The 17,830-nt window shown below is 39.3% G+C and overlaps 1 protein-coding gene across 5 annotated transcripts in view; it reads left to right on the forward strand.

Moving 5' to 3' along the window:
• The window catches only part of EAF2 (ELL associated factor 2), a 47,931-nt gene that overhangs the window by 6,264 nt on the left and 23,837 nt on the right, over positions 1–17,830 (forward strand). For 4 of the 5 annotated variants that reach the window (XM_008048222.1, XM_008048221.1, XM_021707623.1 and 1 more), the window contains exons 2-3: positions 5,285–5,379; positions 15,876–16,012. In XM_008048222.1, the coding sequence (XP_008046413.1) occupies positions 5,285–5,379; positions 15,876–16,012 (232 nt within the window). The remainder of the gene's footprint in view (positions 1–5,284; positions 5,380–15,875; positions 16,013–17,830) is intronic. The other variant, XM_021707625.1, reaches the window with a different exon arrangement.

The following is a 17,830-nucleotide window of genomic DNA, read 5'->3' on the forward strand; positions in this document are numbered from 1 at the left end:
TTCCAACTACTTGGAAGGCTGAGGTGGAAGGATTGCCGGAGCCCAGCAGGTCAAGGCTGCTGTGACCGGGAGCAGCCACTGTACTCCAGTCTGGGTGACAGAGTGAGACTCCAACTCAAAAAAAAAAAAAAAATTGGAAAGTCAAGGACCAACAAAGTACACTAGTGTGGGTACCTACATAGGGCATGATGATAACTTATTTATAAATTGTGAGAGATTTTCAGTGGCAGGTTCTTCATTTCTTCTGTATATGTTATTATAAAGTGACTTTGATTCTCACTTTAGTTTCTCAAATAATGTTTACTAGCTCAAAAGGTCTCTTCTTTCCTTAATTACATTGATATATCTTGGCCAACCTTTCATCTTTTTTTCTAACTGGGTTTTGTAGTTGCATGTTTTGAGGCAAGGAGCTTAACTTCTTCTACCCTAGCTTCCCTTATTGTAAGAAAGGGATATTCACTACTTTTCAGGATTGTTGTAAGACTTCAATATAAAAGTGATTAGAAAAACTTTTTTTTTTTTTTTTTGAGTTGGAGTCTCACCCTGTTGCCCAGGCAGGAGCCCAATAGCATGCTCATGGCTACCGCAGCCTCGACCTGCTGGGCTCAGGTGTTCCTTCTGCTTCAGCCTTCAAAGTAGCTGGAACTACAGGCCTGAGCCACCACTCCTGGCTAATTTTTTTATTGTAGATAGAAGGTCTTGCCAAGTTACCCAGGATTGTCTCTATACTCTGGACTCAGGCAGTACTCTGGCCTCTACTTCCACAAGTGCTGGAATTACAGGCTTGAGCCACTGCACCAGGCTCAGGAAAAACTTTTAAAATTGATTAGCACATAATTAATGGTGTTATTATTGTAGTTTTGTTTTATATCTGTGTTCATTCTCTTAGATTTTCTGACTTCTCTTCTACTTTCTACTTTATCTCTGTGATACTTCAGTTCAGTTCTGGTTTTTTCCCTATCACTATCTTTTCATCAATTGACATTAATTAACACTTATTTTTCTCAGTCCAAAATCTTTCTCAGGTGTCTAAAACTTAACACCTTACTTGTATCTTTCATCTTTTTCTCACTTACCCTGTTGCTACCAACAAACTCCCCAGTTTATTTTCAGTCTAATCTTTAAACTTTGATTCTTCCACTGTGCTTTCCAGGGATACAATTGTAAATAAAACTCTTTCACATTTTTCATATTGCTTATGTTACTTTTATATCTGTTTCTTTCTTTTTTTTTTTGAGTTGGCATCTCACTTTTTTGTCGCCCAGGCTGGAGTACGTTTATGGCCGCCGCAACCTTGACCTGGTGGGCTCAGGTGATCCTTCTGCCTCATCCTTCCAAGTAGCTGGAACTACAGGCGTACGCCACCATGCCCAGCTAATTTTTGTGATTTAACGTAGAGACAAGGTCTCACCAAGTTGCCCAGACTGGTCTCTAACCCCCAGGCAATCCTCTCACCTCAGCATACCAAAATGCTGGGCTTACAGGCTGAGCCACCACGTCCAGCCTATATCTGTTTCTTAAAATTTAGAAATAAGCATCAAGATTTGAGAGATGATTATTGGCCAGGTGCAGTGGCTTATGCCTATAATCCCAGCACTTTGGGAGTCCGAGGTGAGAGGATTGCCTGAGCCTATGGGTTCGAGACCTGCCTGGGCAACTTGGCAAGACACCTCTACAATAAATAAAAAAAAGTTAGCCAGACGTGGTGGCACATGCCTGTAGTTCCAGCTACTTGGAAGGCGGAGGCAGAAGGATCACCTGAGCTCAGCAAGTCAAAGCTGTGGTGGCTGTGAGCATGCCACTATGCTCCAGCCTGGGCAACAGAGTGAGACTCCAATCAAAAAAAAAAAAGAGAGAGAGATGGTTATTGCATGTATTCAGTTTTTAATGAAAGTGACATGGAGAGCCAGGCTCGGTGGCTCAGCCTGTAATCCCAGCATTTTGGGAGGCTGAGGTAAGTGGATTGCCTGAGCCTGCGGGTTCGAGACCCGCCTGGGCAACTTGGTGAGACCTCATCTCTACAGTAAATTAAAAAATTAGCCGGGCATGGTAGCACACGCTTGTAATTCCAGCTACTTGGAAGGCTGAGGCGGAAGGATCCCCGGAGCCCAGCAGGTCGAGGCTGCTGTGGCCGGGAGCAGCCACTGCCCTCCAGTCTGGGTGACAGAGTGAGAGTCCAACTCAAAAAAAAAACCACACACACACACAAAAAGAAAGTGGCATGGAGAATAAACTGTATTATAAAGAATACTTTCTGTGAATTGTTCATATTCATTTGCATTTGTTTGTTTAAGGACCAGGGGAATGGATTGCATTTCTTCCCATAAACTTGTTATAAGAAGTAAATATGAAGTGTTAAGTATGATGCCTGGCACATAGTAAGTGCTCCATAAATGTTAACTATTTACAAATGCCATTTTGAAGCAGAGCCAGCCTTTGTTTATTGACAGAGCAATAATTTAAAGAGCATTGTATGATGTATGATTCTCCTTTCCTAAGATCTGTCCATTATAGTTCCCTAAATTCCACTAATAAATATCCATTACTTTGAATTTAGATTTTTTTGCCTTTGGGGCCTTTTTGTTAATATGAAGAGTAATCTCTTGGAACAGAGGTAATAACTGGAAGGGACCTCTGGAATGGATTGCATTTCTTCCCATAAACTTGTTATAAGAAGTAAATATGAAGTGTTAAGTATGATGCCTGGCACATAGTAAGTGCTCCATAAATGTTAACTATTTACAAATGCCATTTTGAAGCAGAGCCAGCCTTTGTTTATTGACAGAGCAATAATTTAAAGAGCATTGTATGATGTATGATTCTCCTTTCCTAAGATCTGTCCATTATAGTTCCCTAAATTCCACTAATAAATATCCATTACTTTGAATTTAGATTTTTTTGCCTTTGGGGCCTTTTTGTTAATATGAAGAGTAATCTCTTGGAACAGAGGTAATAACTGGAAGGGACCTCTGGGGGGGCAGAGCTGGTAATGTTCTACTTCTTTTTTTTTTTAATTCACTTTATTTTTTAAATTTTTTTTTTATTTGTAGAGACGAGATCTCACTATGTTACCCAGGCTGATCTTGAACTCCTGGGCTCAAGCAATCCTCCTGCCTTGGCCTTCCCAAAGTGTTAGGATTACAGTCTTGAGCCACTGCACCCGGCCTCTTCTATTCCTTTATTTGGTTGGTGGTTACACAGACGTCACTTTGTGGAAAGTTCATCAGGCTTATGATTTATGTTCTTTTTTAAAAATTTTTTTATTTCAAAGATGTGGGGTACAGTTTAGGGTTAGGTATCCAAATGTTCATTATGCAGTTACCCTTGTTGATGAAGTATGCACCCCTTCCCCTGGCAGATTCCCACTACTGCCAATAAGATTTATATTTCTATTTTGCATGTATGCCTTCTTTTTTCTTTTTGCCCCCTTCCCCATCCAGTTGATTGTAAATGCCATATTTTACTAAAGAGTTAACTTTAAAAATAGGAGGCATGTGTCTGTAGTCCCAGCTACTCGGGAGGCTGAGGTGGAAGGTCAAGGCTATGGGGAGTCATGATCATGCCACTGCATTCCATCCTGGGGGACAGCACGAGACCTAACTCAAAAAAATAAATAGATATAAAAAAAATAAATAAATATAACATGAGAGATTATATATACAATTATCAGGGCTGGGCACGGTGGCTCATGCCTATAATCCCAGCACTTTGGGAAACTGAGGTGAAAGGATTGCCTGATCCCATGGGTTTGAGACCAGCTTGGGCAACTTGGTGAGATCTCATCTCTACAATAAATCAAAAAATTAGCCGGGCGTCATGACACGTGCCTGTAGTTCCAGCTACTTGGAAGGCGGAGGCGAAAGGATCACCTGAGCCCAGCAGGTCGAAGCTACAGTGACCGTGAGCGTGCCACTGCACTCCAGTCTGGGTGACAGAGTGAGACTCTAACTCAAAAAAAAAGAATTATTACTCACTGATATATGCTGATATGAATTATGTTTAAATGGCTTTGTGCTTGTTTAATGTGAAATATCTTAGTATCCTAAATTCCTTCTAGTTTTTTTTTTGAGTTGGAGTCTCACTCTGTCACCCAAGCTGGAATGCAGTGGCATGCTCATGGCCACCACAGCCTCGACCTGCTGAACGCAGGTGATCCTTCTGCCTCAACCTTCTAAATAGCTGGAACTATAGACGGGCACCACCACACTCGACTAATTTTTGATTTATTATAGAGATGAGGTCTTGCCAAGTTGCCCAGGCTAGTCTCAAACCCATGAGCTCAGTCAGTCCTCTCACCTTGGCCTCCCAAAGTGCTGGGATTATAGGCGTGAGCCACCACACCCAGCTTGGTGATAGTTTTTTTGTTGTTGTTGTTTGAGTCAGAGTTTCACTCTGTCGCCAAGACTGGAGTGCAGTGGCACACTCACATCCACTGCAGTCTTGACTTGCTGGGCTCAGGTGATCCTTCCGCCTTCCAAGTAGCTGGTACCACAGACACATGCCACCATGCCTAGCTAATTTTTCTTGATTTATGGTAGACATAAGGTCTCTCCATGTTGCCCAGGCTGGTCTTGAACCCATGGGCTCAGGCAATCCTCTCACCTCGGCCTCCCAAAGTGCTGGGATTATAGTCATGAGCCACTGTGACCAGCCAGGTGATAGATTTTAATGACATCATTGAAACAATGATTTAACTCAAAATTAAGTACTTCTTAAGTGATATCTAAATAAATAAATAATTTATATATCCCTTAGTGGTGTACGTATCTATGAAAAACTCAAAACTATTGAGCTACAAAGATTACTTTTTCTTAAGTTTCCTCATAAATTGTACTGTATTTGCTGAGTATTCATTCGTTTTATTCTGCTAGGATGGCAGGCAAGTTGAAGTAGGCACCAAAGGTGGTTTAAGAAAAATTTATGATAGTAAAGGACTGGAAACTGAAAATGATTTACCTCTATTCGTTTTTCAACGACTTGTGTGACATTATTTAGCTTTTAGTAGTAGAACACATTAGTGAAATTCATCTTACTCTGAACAGGATTCTAAGGGAACATGATTTTGAAGAATACTCTTTTAGAGTATAGCTCTTTCTTTTTTCTTGAATTATGCAGACAGAAATAAACTGGATTGTTATTCTGTTTGTTCATTTGTTTTATGAATATTCTTCTAAACAATTTTAATGACTAGCTTTTGAAAAATGATTTATCACTCTGAAACACTCATATTTTGTATCCAGGTATTGTTCCATTTTATAAATATTGGTATTATATCTATTTCTAGATGACTTCAAACCTGCTTCTATTGACACTTCTTGTGAAGGAGAGCTTGAGGTTGGCAAAGGTGAACAGGTGACAATAACTCTACCAAATATAGAAGTGAGTATTTTTATATATTTAGACTAAAGTGTTTTTTGCAGTATTCCCACTAAATTTAAATTTAAATAATTGCACAATTCATGTAGCAATGGTCAACTAAAGTAATTAATAAGCATAGCAAAGCAAAAAACCATATTTTAAACTATTTTATGCAAAAAAGTCTTAAAATACTTTAATCTGTTTAATGGTTCCAAGAACTATCATAGCAAATGATTTGAAAAAATTGGAGTCTGAACAAATGTTTATTAAATTCTTATTATGAGCCAGATTTTATACTCTGACCTAGAGATAATAACATACCCTTTGCCTTCTAGTCCTAATCTTTTATAGCAGACAGACACATACATATCTAGCGTTATAAGTTGGAGCATATCCAAAATTTTGTGTAACCACGTAAGTGGAATCTTCCTGGTAGAATCTTGAAAAGTTTCACAAAACAAGCAATATTTGATCTGAGCCTTTAAAGGACAAGTAAGATTGTATAAGGTAGAGAGGGTGTAGAATATTGTAGGCAAACAGAACAGTATATGAAAGGCTCTGATGCTGAAAGAACAAAGGATTGTGGAATAAATGATTCTATGTAGCAAATCACAATATAGTAAAAAACAGATTGACAGGAATAGAGACTGGAAAGTTAGGTTGGGATCAAATTATGAAGGATATTTGATAGTAGCATTTTAATGTAGAATTTGGACCTTATACCACAGGCATTAGAGAACCATCAGAAGTTTTTAAACAGAGATGTAATATGGTTAGGTTTGTGTTTTTGGAAGTATTTAAGTGATAGTTTGGGGAATGGATTGAAAAAGAAGTAAACTTTTTCAGGGAGTCCCTAACTAAAAGTTTTGTTCACTTTTTAAATTTCCAGATATATCCAAGTAACACTACCAAATACTACTTGCATAAAAATACAAGTTCTTGGCCGGGCTCGGTGGCTCAGCCTGTAATCCTGTGCTTTGGGAGGCCGAGATGAGTGGATTGCTTGAGCCCGCGGGTTCGAGACCCGCCTGGGCAACTTGATGAGACCTCATCTCTACAATAAACAAAAAAAACTAGCCGGCCATGGTAGCGCGCACCTGTAGTTCCAGCTAACTTGGAAGGCTGAGGCGGAAGGATCGCCGGAGCCCAGCAGGTCGAGGCTGCAGTGGCCGGGAGTGGCCACTGCACTCCAATCTGGGCGACAGAGTGAGACTCCAACTCAAAAAAAAAAATACAAGTTCTTTGTTGTATGCTGTAGTTTTCTTTGTCCTTGAGTTAGAAATTTCTTAGTATTCAGGTTAAGTTTCTTTTTCTTTTCTTTTATACTGACCTTGTCTATTCTCAAAGAAAATCAAGATTGTAACTTTATACTTTAATATATAAAGATAATTCTGGATTTTTTGAGATTTGTTGTTTTGTTTAATTTATGTAATAGTGATTTTGTACTGATCATCCACATCCTCTTTTGTGCATTAATGAGATGATTTAGCATGGTTAGAGATATAACAAGTAAACTCTTTATCCTCTCGTCTGCTATCTTTTTCTTATTTTTATCAGTTGACACCATTTATTGAGACCCCACTGTTATGTCAGACTGTATCAGTTGCTGTCTGAAGATTTTCCCAAGGCTAAATTCAATGAGGACTTTTTTACTGAATATTTCTTATTTGCTCCCTTAGGAACTGAAGGAAGTAAAATAAGTTCATCTTTGTATTACTCTTATGAAAAATTGCTCAGAATCTAGTTTCTCTAAAAAAAACTTTGGAAACCGGGCTCGGTGTCTCAGCCTGTAATCCCGCACCTTTGGGAGGCTGAGGTGAGTGAATTGCCTGAGCCCGTGGGTTCGAGACCCGCCCGGGCAGCGAGACCTCATCTCTACAATAAATCAAAAAATCAGCCGGGCGTGGTAGCGCGCGCCTGTAATTCCGGCTACTCGGAAGGCTGAGGCAGAAGGATCACCGGAGCCCAGCAGGTCGAGGCTGCGGTGGCCGGGAGCGGCCACTGCACTCCAGTCTGGGTGACAGAGTGAGACTCCAACTCAAAAAAAAAAAAAAAAAAACTGTAAATTTAGTCTCCTGTAACCTATGCATCTTTGCTTTATATGTTTATCAAAGAAAACCCTAAACAAGCCACTTAATTTTAAAAGATACTATAAAGCCTTAAATTGACAGCAGGAACCACTGGCCTATTGTCTCGCTATAGTATTCTTGATCAGTGATGATTGGTTTGCAGAATAACTTTAGTTGGATTCTTCTTTGCCGTGTGTAATGTTGTTTTCTCAAGTTACCATCCTCCCATCCTCATCCCTTAAATTGCTCTTCTACTCCAAACAAATGGGGATTCTTACATTTATTAATAAATCTTTTTTATTCTCTCATATCCTGCTTTAATCAAGGCTTACCATCTACCAGGTGTTTGGTTATGGTCTCAACTGAAATACCTCTTTGTCGGGCTCAGGGACTCAACTTGTAATCACAGCACTTTGGGAGGCCAAGGCGAGTGGATTGCCTGAGCCCTCAGACTCGAGACCAGCCCCAGCAACTCAGCGAGACTGTGTAGTTCCCTTTGGGGAACTTCAACTCATAGCCTATCTTGATGTCTCCTCCTTCACCCTGACTGAGACAATTCAGTGTAATCCCAGCACTTTGGGAGGCTGAGCCCAGGGATTCGAGACCAGCCTAGGCAACTTGGTGAGACCTCATCTCTACAATCCATCAAAAAATTAGCCAGGCATGGTGGTACAAGCCTGTAGTTCCAGCTACTTGGAAGGCTGAGATTGAAGGATCGCCTGAGACCAGCAGGTTGAGGCTGCTGGTCTTTAAGTCCAACAGGTCAACGTTGGGGTGGCCATGAGTGTGCCATGGCACTCCAGCCTGGGCAAAGGAGTGAGACTCCAACTCAAAAAAAAAAAAACTTTAAACAAGTAAGCGGTTTACTTTTCTTCAGGGTTCTTAATTCTGAGGGTATTTTTTGAAAATGTAATTTTTAGATTGAGACATTTGCTTTCTCCTATATCAACAAGCTTTAATAATCCTGAAAAAAATGCCTAAGAAACTTAGTCATTTTATTTTATTATACTTTTTTTTTTTTAATCAGTCTCACTCTGTTGCCCAGGCTGGAGTGCAGTGGCATGCTCACAGCTATCGCAGTCTCAACCTACTGGGCTCAGATGATCCTTCCGCCTCATCCTTCCAAGTAGCTGCAACTACAGGCACAAGCCTGGCTAATTTTTTAAATTTACTGTAGAGATGAGGGTCTTACCAAGTTGTCCAGGCTGGTCTCAAACCCATGGGCTCAAGGCAGTCCTCTCACCTCAGCCTCCCAAAGTGCTGGGATTATAGCCATGAGCCACCATGCCTGGTCAGTTTTATTTATTTATTCACTGTAGAGATGAGGTCTCGCCATGTTGCCCAGGCTGGTCTCGAACCCCTGGGCTCAGCCAGTCCTCTCACCTCCACCTCCCAAAGTGCTGGGATTACAGATGTGAGCCACCGTGCCCGGCCAATATATTATACTTTTAAGAGTGCGTTAAGGTTCTTTGATAGCGTAGATTTTCTAATTTATTTCATCTTGGATTTCTTTGGTATTACCAAATAGAAGGTACTAATAAAAACAAAGACTGTTAGTCTGGTTAAGTAGTGGGCATTTATAAATCTCTCTTCCTTACAAATAATTTTTTAGGGTTGACTGCTGTAAAATTTCGAAATGTTGAATTTTGAAAGGAAAAGTTTTATTTAACATGACTCATAATTTGTCATTTGTGCTGAGAAACTGGCATATTTTTAGTCTGTTTCTTTGTCTTGTGAGGTACTTTTATGAACACACCCATTGGAAACTTCCAACTACCCTTCCTATTAAGCAAACAATACATTTCTTGTACTTACTTATAACTTTAACTCTCAAACCCTGCACTTATGTGGATTCTATGTATATGAGGATTACTATACCACTCTAGATTACCCTATTGGGCAAAGTCCCTTCCACAGTAAACCTAGTCTGGTTCCCTTCATTGGGTTTACTTAACCCATATGGGAAAATAGCCCACCACATTCTTTGGGACCTCAACCTGTCTTAAGACCAGAGTCCTATCTTTTATCATTACATAGTCACATTTTTTTGTCCTGTTTTTGTGATTTTAAGCTTTAGTACCAACTTGTGTGTGTGTGTGTGTGTGTGTGTGTGTGTGTGTGTGTGTGTGTATGTGTGTAAAAACAAGCATGAGTCACCACACCCAGCACCAACTTATCTGAGATATATACATACATACATACGTATATATATGCATGTTTTTTAATTATAATTTTTTTAATCATAGTCTCACTCAAGTACAGAGGCACAATCATGACTCACTGCAGCCCCAACCTCCTGGACTCAGGATCCTTCCACCTCAGCCTCCTGAGTAGTTGGAACTATAAACATGAATCACCACATCCAGCTAATTTTTTAATTTTTTTTTTTAATAGAGACAAAGTCTCACTATGTTGCCTAACCTAGTCTCAACAGTCCTCTCAGCTGGCTCAGTCAGTCCTCTCGTCTTGACCTCCCAATGTGCTGGGATTACAGGCATGAGTCATCACACCCAGCCCCAACTTATCTGATATTAATATTGCTACTTTTGCTTTCTTTTTGTTGGTATGTTCATAGAATCTTAGTGTCCCTTTTATTTAGTTGATATTTTGTTTTAATTATATTTTTTGTTAACAGGATATGCTGTTTTACTTATTTATTTATTTTTGAGCCAGCATCTCATTCTCACCCAGGCCAGAGTGCAGTGGCATACTCACATACTCACAGCCACTGCAGCCTAAACCTGCTGGTCTCAGGTGGTCCTTCCACCTCAGCCTTCCAAGTAGCTGGAACCACAGGTGCGAGCCACCACGCCCAGCTATAATTTTTTTATTTATTGTAGAGACAAGGTCTCACCATGTTGCTCCGGCTGATCTTGAACTCCTGAGCTCAGGCAATCCTCTTGCCTCTGACAAAGTACTGAGATTACAGGCATGAGTCATCATGCCCGGCTTATTTTTAAACCCAGTTTGACACTTTGTATTTTAATTAGGAGAATTAATAGATAATGTTTATTCACATTTAGTTAAAAAACGATATGCTTGTTTTATATTTATTTCATCTTACAGAATGTTTATTCCTTTTTAAAATTTGTTGTTTCCTCTTTTTTTATTTATGAGTCAGTGTCTTACTCTGTTGCCCAGGCTGGAGTACAGTGACACACTCACAGCTCACTGCAACCTTGACCTCCTGGGCTCAGCAATCCTGAGTTGCTGAGACTATAGGCATGTGCCACCATGCCCAGCTAATTTTCTGATTTTTTTATAGAGATAAGGCCTTGCTATGTTGCTCAGCTGGTCTTAAACTCCTGGACTCAAGCGAACCTCCCACCTCAGCTGTCCATGTTACTGGGATTATAGGTATGAGCCACTGTCCCCAGCTATCTGTTTTTTTAAATTCTGTATTAGTTTCATGAGCATCTGTTTTTTCTTCTTTTTTTTTTGGTTCTTGTTACATTGGGAATACTAGTGTACTTTTCCATTACCGATTCCTTTCCTTTCCTGGTATGTTTATAATCAGGCATATAATTCTCTGTTTTTATATGAAAACTGAGTTCCTCTACTGTTTTCCTGTTTCTATCAAATAAGATTTTTGGAATACTTTTACTGTCCCTTAATAAGATGACTTTTTCCTCCTCTCTTCCACTTCTCCTTTCCACCTCAGGCAAACACCTAAGTTTTGCCAAGATAGCCTATTACATTGCAGAATATCTTCATGTCAAGAATACTTATTCACCTCTTAATTATGCATTCTTAGTCTGTCCTTATGTATTTAAAATTAAGTTTATGTAGGCCGGGCGTGGTGGCTCATGCCTTTAATCCCAGCACTTTGAGAGACTGAGGTGAGAGGATTGCCTGAGCCCACAGGTTCGAGACCAGCCTGGGCAACTTGGTGAGACCTAATCTCTACAATAAATTAAAAAAACATTAGCCAGGCATGGTAGCATGTGCCTGTAGTTTCAGCTACTTGGCAGGCTGAGGCAGAAGGATCACCTGAGCCCAACAGGTCGAGGCTGCAGTGGCCGTGAGCCTGCCACTGCACTCCAGCCTGGGAGACAGAGTGAGACTCCAACTAAAAACAAAAATAAATTAAATATATGTAAATAGTGAGATGATTTTACTCACTACTGTTTTTTCTTCATTCCCCCATATTAAGGTTTTTGTTCTGATTCATTTGTTGTATGGTTAAGAATCCTTTAATTACTTTTTAATTTTTATTTAAATAAGATACACACTCACTTATTTTATATTTTATTTTGTGGTGTATGTCTTTTGGTTGACCATCCTAGGTCATTCATTCTAACTATGAGCAATTATATGTGTTTTATAAAGAGTGACAGGCTGAGAATGCTGGAGAGTAGATGAGAAGATCATGGAGAGCCCCTGGTACAGGTTTATGGAATATGACTTTTATCCTGAATGTATTAAGTTTTTTAAGTACATAAAGTTTTTAAGCATGAGAACAATATGATTAGATATGACTGTTATTAGAATAGGGAACAAAATTGGAAAGAGAGTGGGGAGAAGGATAATAGTAATCTAGGTGAAATGATGGTTATGTTCTGAAGTTGGATAATAGCAATGAACATGGAGATGATAGGAGGTATTCAGTAGTTATTTAGAGGCAAAGATAGTTCATAGGCTTAATAGTTTTCTGGTACTTTAATAGTTGTCTTTCTTGGGGTATGGAATAAGGGAATAGATAGAAATTAGAGTTTAAAAGTTAGGAATGGTGCTCAATATTCTTTACCTGCCATTCTTTACAAACCACACAGAATTGCTTATAGCTACTTTGTTTGAATGACTGACCTAGGATGGTCAACCAAAAGACACACACCACAAAATAAAATAAGTGACTGCATATCTCATTAAATTACATAAACTAGGCAGGGCACATTGGCTCATACCTATAATCCCAGCACTTTGGGAGGCCAAGATGAGAGGATTGCCTGAGCCCACAGGTTCAAGACCAGCCTGGGCAACTTGGTGAGACCTCATCTGTACAATAAATCAAAAAATTAGCGGGGGTGGTGGCACACACCTGTAGTCCCAGCTACTTGGAAAACTGAGGTGGAAGGATTGCCTGCGCCCAGCAGGTCCAGGCTGTGGTGGCCGTCAGCATGTCACTGCCCTCCAGCGTGGGCAACAGAGTAAGACTTCGACTCAAAAAAAAAAAAAATTTGCATAAACTTGTTGAAAGTGCAGAAGGCAGGTATAGAGATTATGAAAGGCTTACTTAATTTGTTACCTATGACCAGAAATATTGGTATTTAATATTTACGGAATATTTATAAAGGCCTTGGCACTTCTTTAGGTTCTGGGAGGAACTTTAAAAATTAATGATCAGTTCTTATTCCTCAGAAGCTCATAGAACAATAATACATTGTAATTTGTAGATTTAAATATATTCCATTCTAAGTAAGAATGCATATGTCTTTAAAAAGAATATGTTGCATAAATCTCTTATCAACTGTTATTTGGAATCCTTGGGTTACTCTTTTGGGGTATCTTACTTATTTTCAACCAACATTCCTGAAAAATTTACTTACCAGTCAAGTAAACCCAGTTTGTTTTATCACGGTCATGCTTCTGGCTCTCCAGCTTACCGGGGCTCCAGCTAAGTACTCCACATCTAACCCTTCCAGAACCTGCCCAGCCATGTCCTCATCTATGTGCTGTGCATTCTTGATTTTCTGGAGATCACTTTAGTCTTAGGAAGAGGTTAAAAAAAACCTGTTTCTTTCTTTCATTTTCATCATTTTCTCTCTATACCTTCAGAAATGGCTGACCTCCTCCTCTTTTATTGTATTTTCAATCACCAAATTTATCTCATACTCCTCCTAGTGGTACTTGAGTAAATCTCTAATATTATCAACTTATTTAATATATACTCTTTAGTCTTTTTGAAATCACCCTTTTCTAATCTGATCTAACAGTACTATTGTATTTAACAAAATTATTATAATCTATAATTTAAAAAAAATATTTTTTTGAGTTGGAGTCTCACTCTATCACCCAGGCTGGAGTGCAGTGGCACATTCATGGCTCACTGCAGCCTCAACCCTTTGGGCTTGGGTAAGCTTCCTGCCTCAGCCTCCCAAGAGGCTGGGACTATAGGTGCAGGCCACGCCCAGCTGATTTTTTTTTTCTTGTAATGAGTCAGAGTCTCACTCTGTCTCCCAAGCTAGAGTGCAGTAGCATGGTTATGGCTACTGCAGCCTCGACCTGCTGGGCTCAGGCGATCCTTCCACATCAGCCTTCCAAATAGCTGGAACTATAGGCATGCACCACCACACCTGGCTAATTTTTGGATTTATTGTAGAGATGAGGTCTCACCAAGTTGCCCAGGTTGGTCTTGAACCTGTGAGCTAAGGCAATTCTCTCACCTCAGCCTCCCAAAGTGCTAGGATTATAGGCATGAGTCACCATGCCCGGCCTTGAATTTTAAAATTTTTTTGTAGAAATGAGGTCTCACTGTGTTGCCTAGGCTGACCTCGATCCTGCACAAGCAATCCTCTCACCTTGGCTTCCCAAAGTGCTAGGATTACAGGTGTGAGCCACTGTGCCTATAATACATCTATTAAAAATTTAATACACTTTTATAAAATGCAAAAACTAGCCAACGTAGATTATTAGTAATGATCTAAGTTTCTTTAACCTTTTATTACAGAAAATAGAATAGTATAATAAACCACATATATTCATCACTGAGCTTCAACAATTACCAACATTTTGCTAATTTTTAAAATCTATTTCCTTATCACGTTTTTTTTTCTGGTATATTTTAAAGCTAATCCCAGACATTATGCCATTTCATAAAAGCTTGCTTAGTTATCCCTGATAAGATTATTTCTATTTTCATCTAATTACCATGCTATTATGTCACTTAGCAGAATTAATAATAATTCTTGATCTATCTATACTTGTATCTTTTATTCTATAAAAATCCCTTTCCTCCACCTCAGCCTTCCAAGTAGCTGGAACTACAGGTGCGTGCTTCCACGCCCTGCTAAATTTTTTTTCTTCAATTTATTGTAGAGACGAGGTCTTGTCAAGTTACCCAGGCTGGTCTCAAACCCTGGGCTTAGGCAATCCTCCCACTTCAGCCTCCCAAAGTGCTGGGATTATGGGCTTGAGCCACCGCACCTAGCCCTCTTCCCTTTTTAATAAATAAATAATTTATTTTAGAGACAAGATCTGACTGTGTTGCCTTGGTTGGAGTGCAGTGGCTATTCATAGGCATGATCCTAGCATACTGCAACCTTGAATTCCTAGCCTCAAGTGATCCTTGCCTCAATGTTGCTTACCTCGCCCTCCTCAGTAACTGGCACTATAGGTGCCTGTGCTCAGCTCCCTGTATGCCATTGGTTTATTGGAGATAACAGTTTGTCTGTCCTAGAGAATATACCTACATCCTGGATTTCAGATTTCTTCCAACTGGTATTATTTAACTTGTTTCTTTATCCATATTTCCTACAAACTGGTAGTTACATATCTAAGGACAGACTAGATAGATGACAAATTTGGGGGTTTTTGATGAGAGTGAAATTCTTTGGGGTTTTTGTATGATTTGTTTTTTGGCAAGAGTATTTTATGTGTGATGCTGTGTACTTTGTTTTATATCACATCATAAAGCATATAATATCTGATTATCTCACTTTTAATGAAGCTAAAATTTATCCGTGGATTTAGTATAGCAGGTATTCCTTGATAGACTTATTTTCCTTAATCTGCATAGGGATATACTGCTTTAAGAAAATACCAGATTTTAGGGCTGGGCACGCTGGTTCATACTTGTAATCCCAGCACTTTGGGAGGTGGAGGCAAGTGGAGTGCCTGAGCCTAGGAGTTTGAGACCAGCCTGGGCAACATGACAAGACTTCATCTCTACAATAAATCAAAAAATTAGATGGACATGGTGGTGCGCACCTGTAGTTCTAGCTACTTAGAAGGCTAAGACAGAAGGGTTGCCTGAGCCCAGGAGTTCGAGACTGCGGTGGCTATGAGTGTACCACTGCACTCCAGCCTGAGCAACAGAATGAGACCCCAACTCAAAAAATAAAAAAAATACCAGATTTTAAAAATAAAACTTACAAGGAAAAAGAAGAGGGGTAGGAAATATGATTCAAAGCTTGTGTTTCCTTGTCTATAAAATATGTTTTAGAATTGAATCCCAATTACCCATCGTAGGCCAGTGAAACAAATCTTTACTGACTCAAGGTAAGTACCTCCTCTCTTCCCTTTCCTCAATGAGAGCAGCTCTGAGATCTCAGCCTCTCTTCATCTGTCTTAACCACACTTTTTGGATTCAAGTTAGTAAATGCAGGTATTTTATACGTAACTTGAAGTATAACATGGAATGAGAAGCACAATATCAGAAGATCTCAAAGGCCTTTCCAAGTGAATTTTCTATGATAAGTTTCAAGTAATGATAATTAACTTTTTAAACAGGGTTCAACTCCACCAGTCACTGTTTTCAAAGGTTCAAAGAAACCTTACTTAAAAGAATGCATTTTGATTATTAACCATGATACTGGAGAATGTCGACTAGAAAAACTCAGCAGCAATATCTCTGTAAAAAAAACAAGGTATGTGGTTTAATGAAATAAATTATATTATCAACACATACATTTCTAAGGAAATGCCAGGAAAAATGTTACTGGATTAATTCACATTATAATATAAGGGTTATATTGTATACAAAAATGTTTTAATTTTTTTCTAAGTTTAAATTCAATGGAGATCCTAAGCCAAAAACTTTTATCACATCACTCTGTGATATATAAAAACTTGTTTTGCTTCTAAATGCTTTCTATAGGTGTAGGCGTACTTTTTATTCAGTTGGAGATATTTCTATATAACTGAACTGAAAAGAATCCTTGTACACATTCCAAAAAATTTTGTTTTCATTAGTGAAATGTATTGAGCACCTAGAATATGAAAGGCACAGAAAAAGGAAAGTTTGCTATGTAAATACCTTAAAGCTTCTACATTTTAATCAAATTAATAGACTTTCATTTAAAAAGTCAATGGGAAAATATAATCATCTCAAGTCCTTTTTGGAAATAGATGGTGCAATACTTACCATGTAATACTAGAGCACCTATTCTAAACACCATACAAATAGAATAGACAAAAATTGCTCTAGGAGTTAAGAGGTCAATTTAGATTGGAACATTTAAGGAGGCCTTACTAATATACCTTGAGAGGAGGTTAAAATTTTAAGAATTACCTTGGGTGTTTAAAACTATGAGTTTCCAAATGCAACCTCAGATCAGGGAAGGAGCCTGAGAAACTCTATTATTTATCACCTCACCTCCACCACCATGCCTCCTGTGATTTTTTTTTTTTTTTTGAATTGGAGTCTCACTCTTATCACCCTGGCTGGAGTGCAGTGACACACTCATGGCCACTGTAGCCTTGACCTGCTGTTCTCAGGTGATCCTTCCGCCTCAGCCTTCCAAGTAATTAGAACTACAGGCACCACTACACCCAGCTAATTTTTTTATTTATTGTAGAGATGGGGTCTTGCCAAGTCGCCCAGACTGGTCTTGAACCAGTGGACTCAGGTAATCCTATCACCTTGGTCTTCCAAAGTGCTAGGATTATAGGCGTGAGCCACCGCACCTAGCCTGTGATTCTTACTAGTAGGAAAGTGTATGAAACACTGATATAAAGCCGGGCTCGGTGGCTCAACCTGTAATCCTGCGCTTTGGGAGGCTGAGGTGAGTGGATTGCCTGAGCCCGTGGGTTTGAGACCCGCCTGGACAACTTGGCGAGACCTCATCTCCGCAATAAATCAAAAAATTAGCCAGGCGTGATAGCGCATGCCTGTAGTTCCAGCTACTTGGAAGGCTGAGGCAGAAGGATCACCAGAGCCCAGCAGGTTGAGTCTGCAGTGGCCGGGAGCGGCCGCTGCACTCCAGTCTGGGCGACAGAGTGGGACTCCAACTCAAAAAAAAAAAAAGAAAGAAATACTGATATAATTGATCAGAGTGAATATAAGGATGTAAGCAAGGTTTGAATACAGGAAATATCTGACTTATTCAGGGCCAATGAATAAGACCTATTTGAACAAATGGATTTGCCTCTGTACCTATGTTTAAGATTTAGAAAGTAGAGGGCAATGTTGATGTTGGGTTAAAGGTAATGTTGTAAAGGTAGGTTGAGGTTAATGCCTTCAATATTAACTAAGAAATTAATTATCTTACTGGCAATGGTTACATATTAAAGTCTTTTAAACCAGGAATTGGCATGCTTACAGCTTCATTTTGAAGCATTAATCCAGCAGAGGAATTGAATAAATGTAACAATGTGGGAAAGAAAAATATATAAAGTGGGATTTTTGAAAACAGGAATGAAGAGAAAATGAGGTTCTAAATATTTTTAAATTGTAAACCAGGGGA

This window comes from Carlito syrichta, unplaced genomic scaffold, assembly GCF_000164805.1.
Source record: "Carlito syrichta isolate Samal-C Ts95f unplaced genomic scaffold, Tarsius_syrichta-2.0.1 Scaffold121532, whole genome shotgun sequence".
Lineage (NCBI taxonomy): Eukaryota > Metazoa > Chordata > Mammalia > Primates > Tarsiidae > Carlito > Carlito syrichta.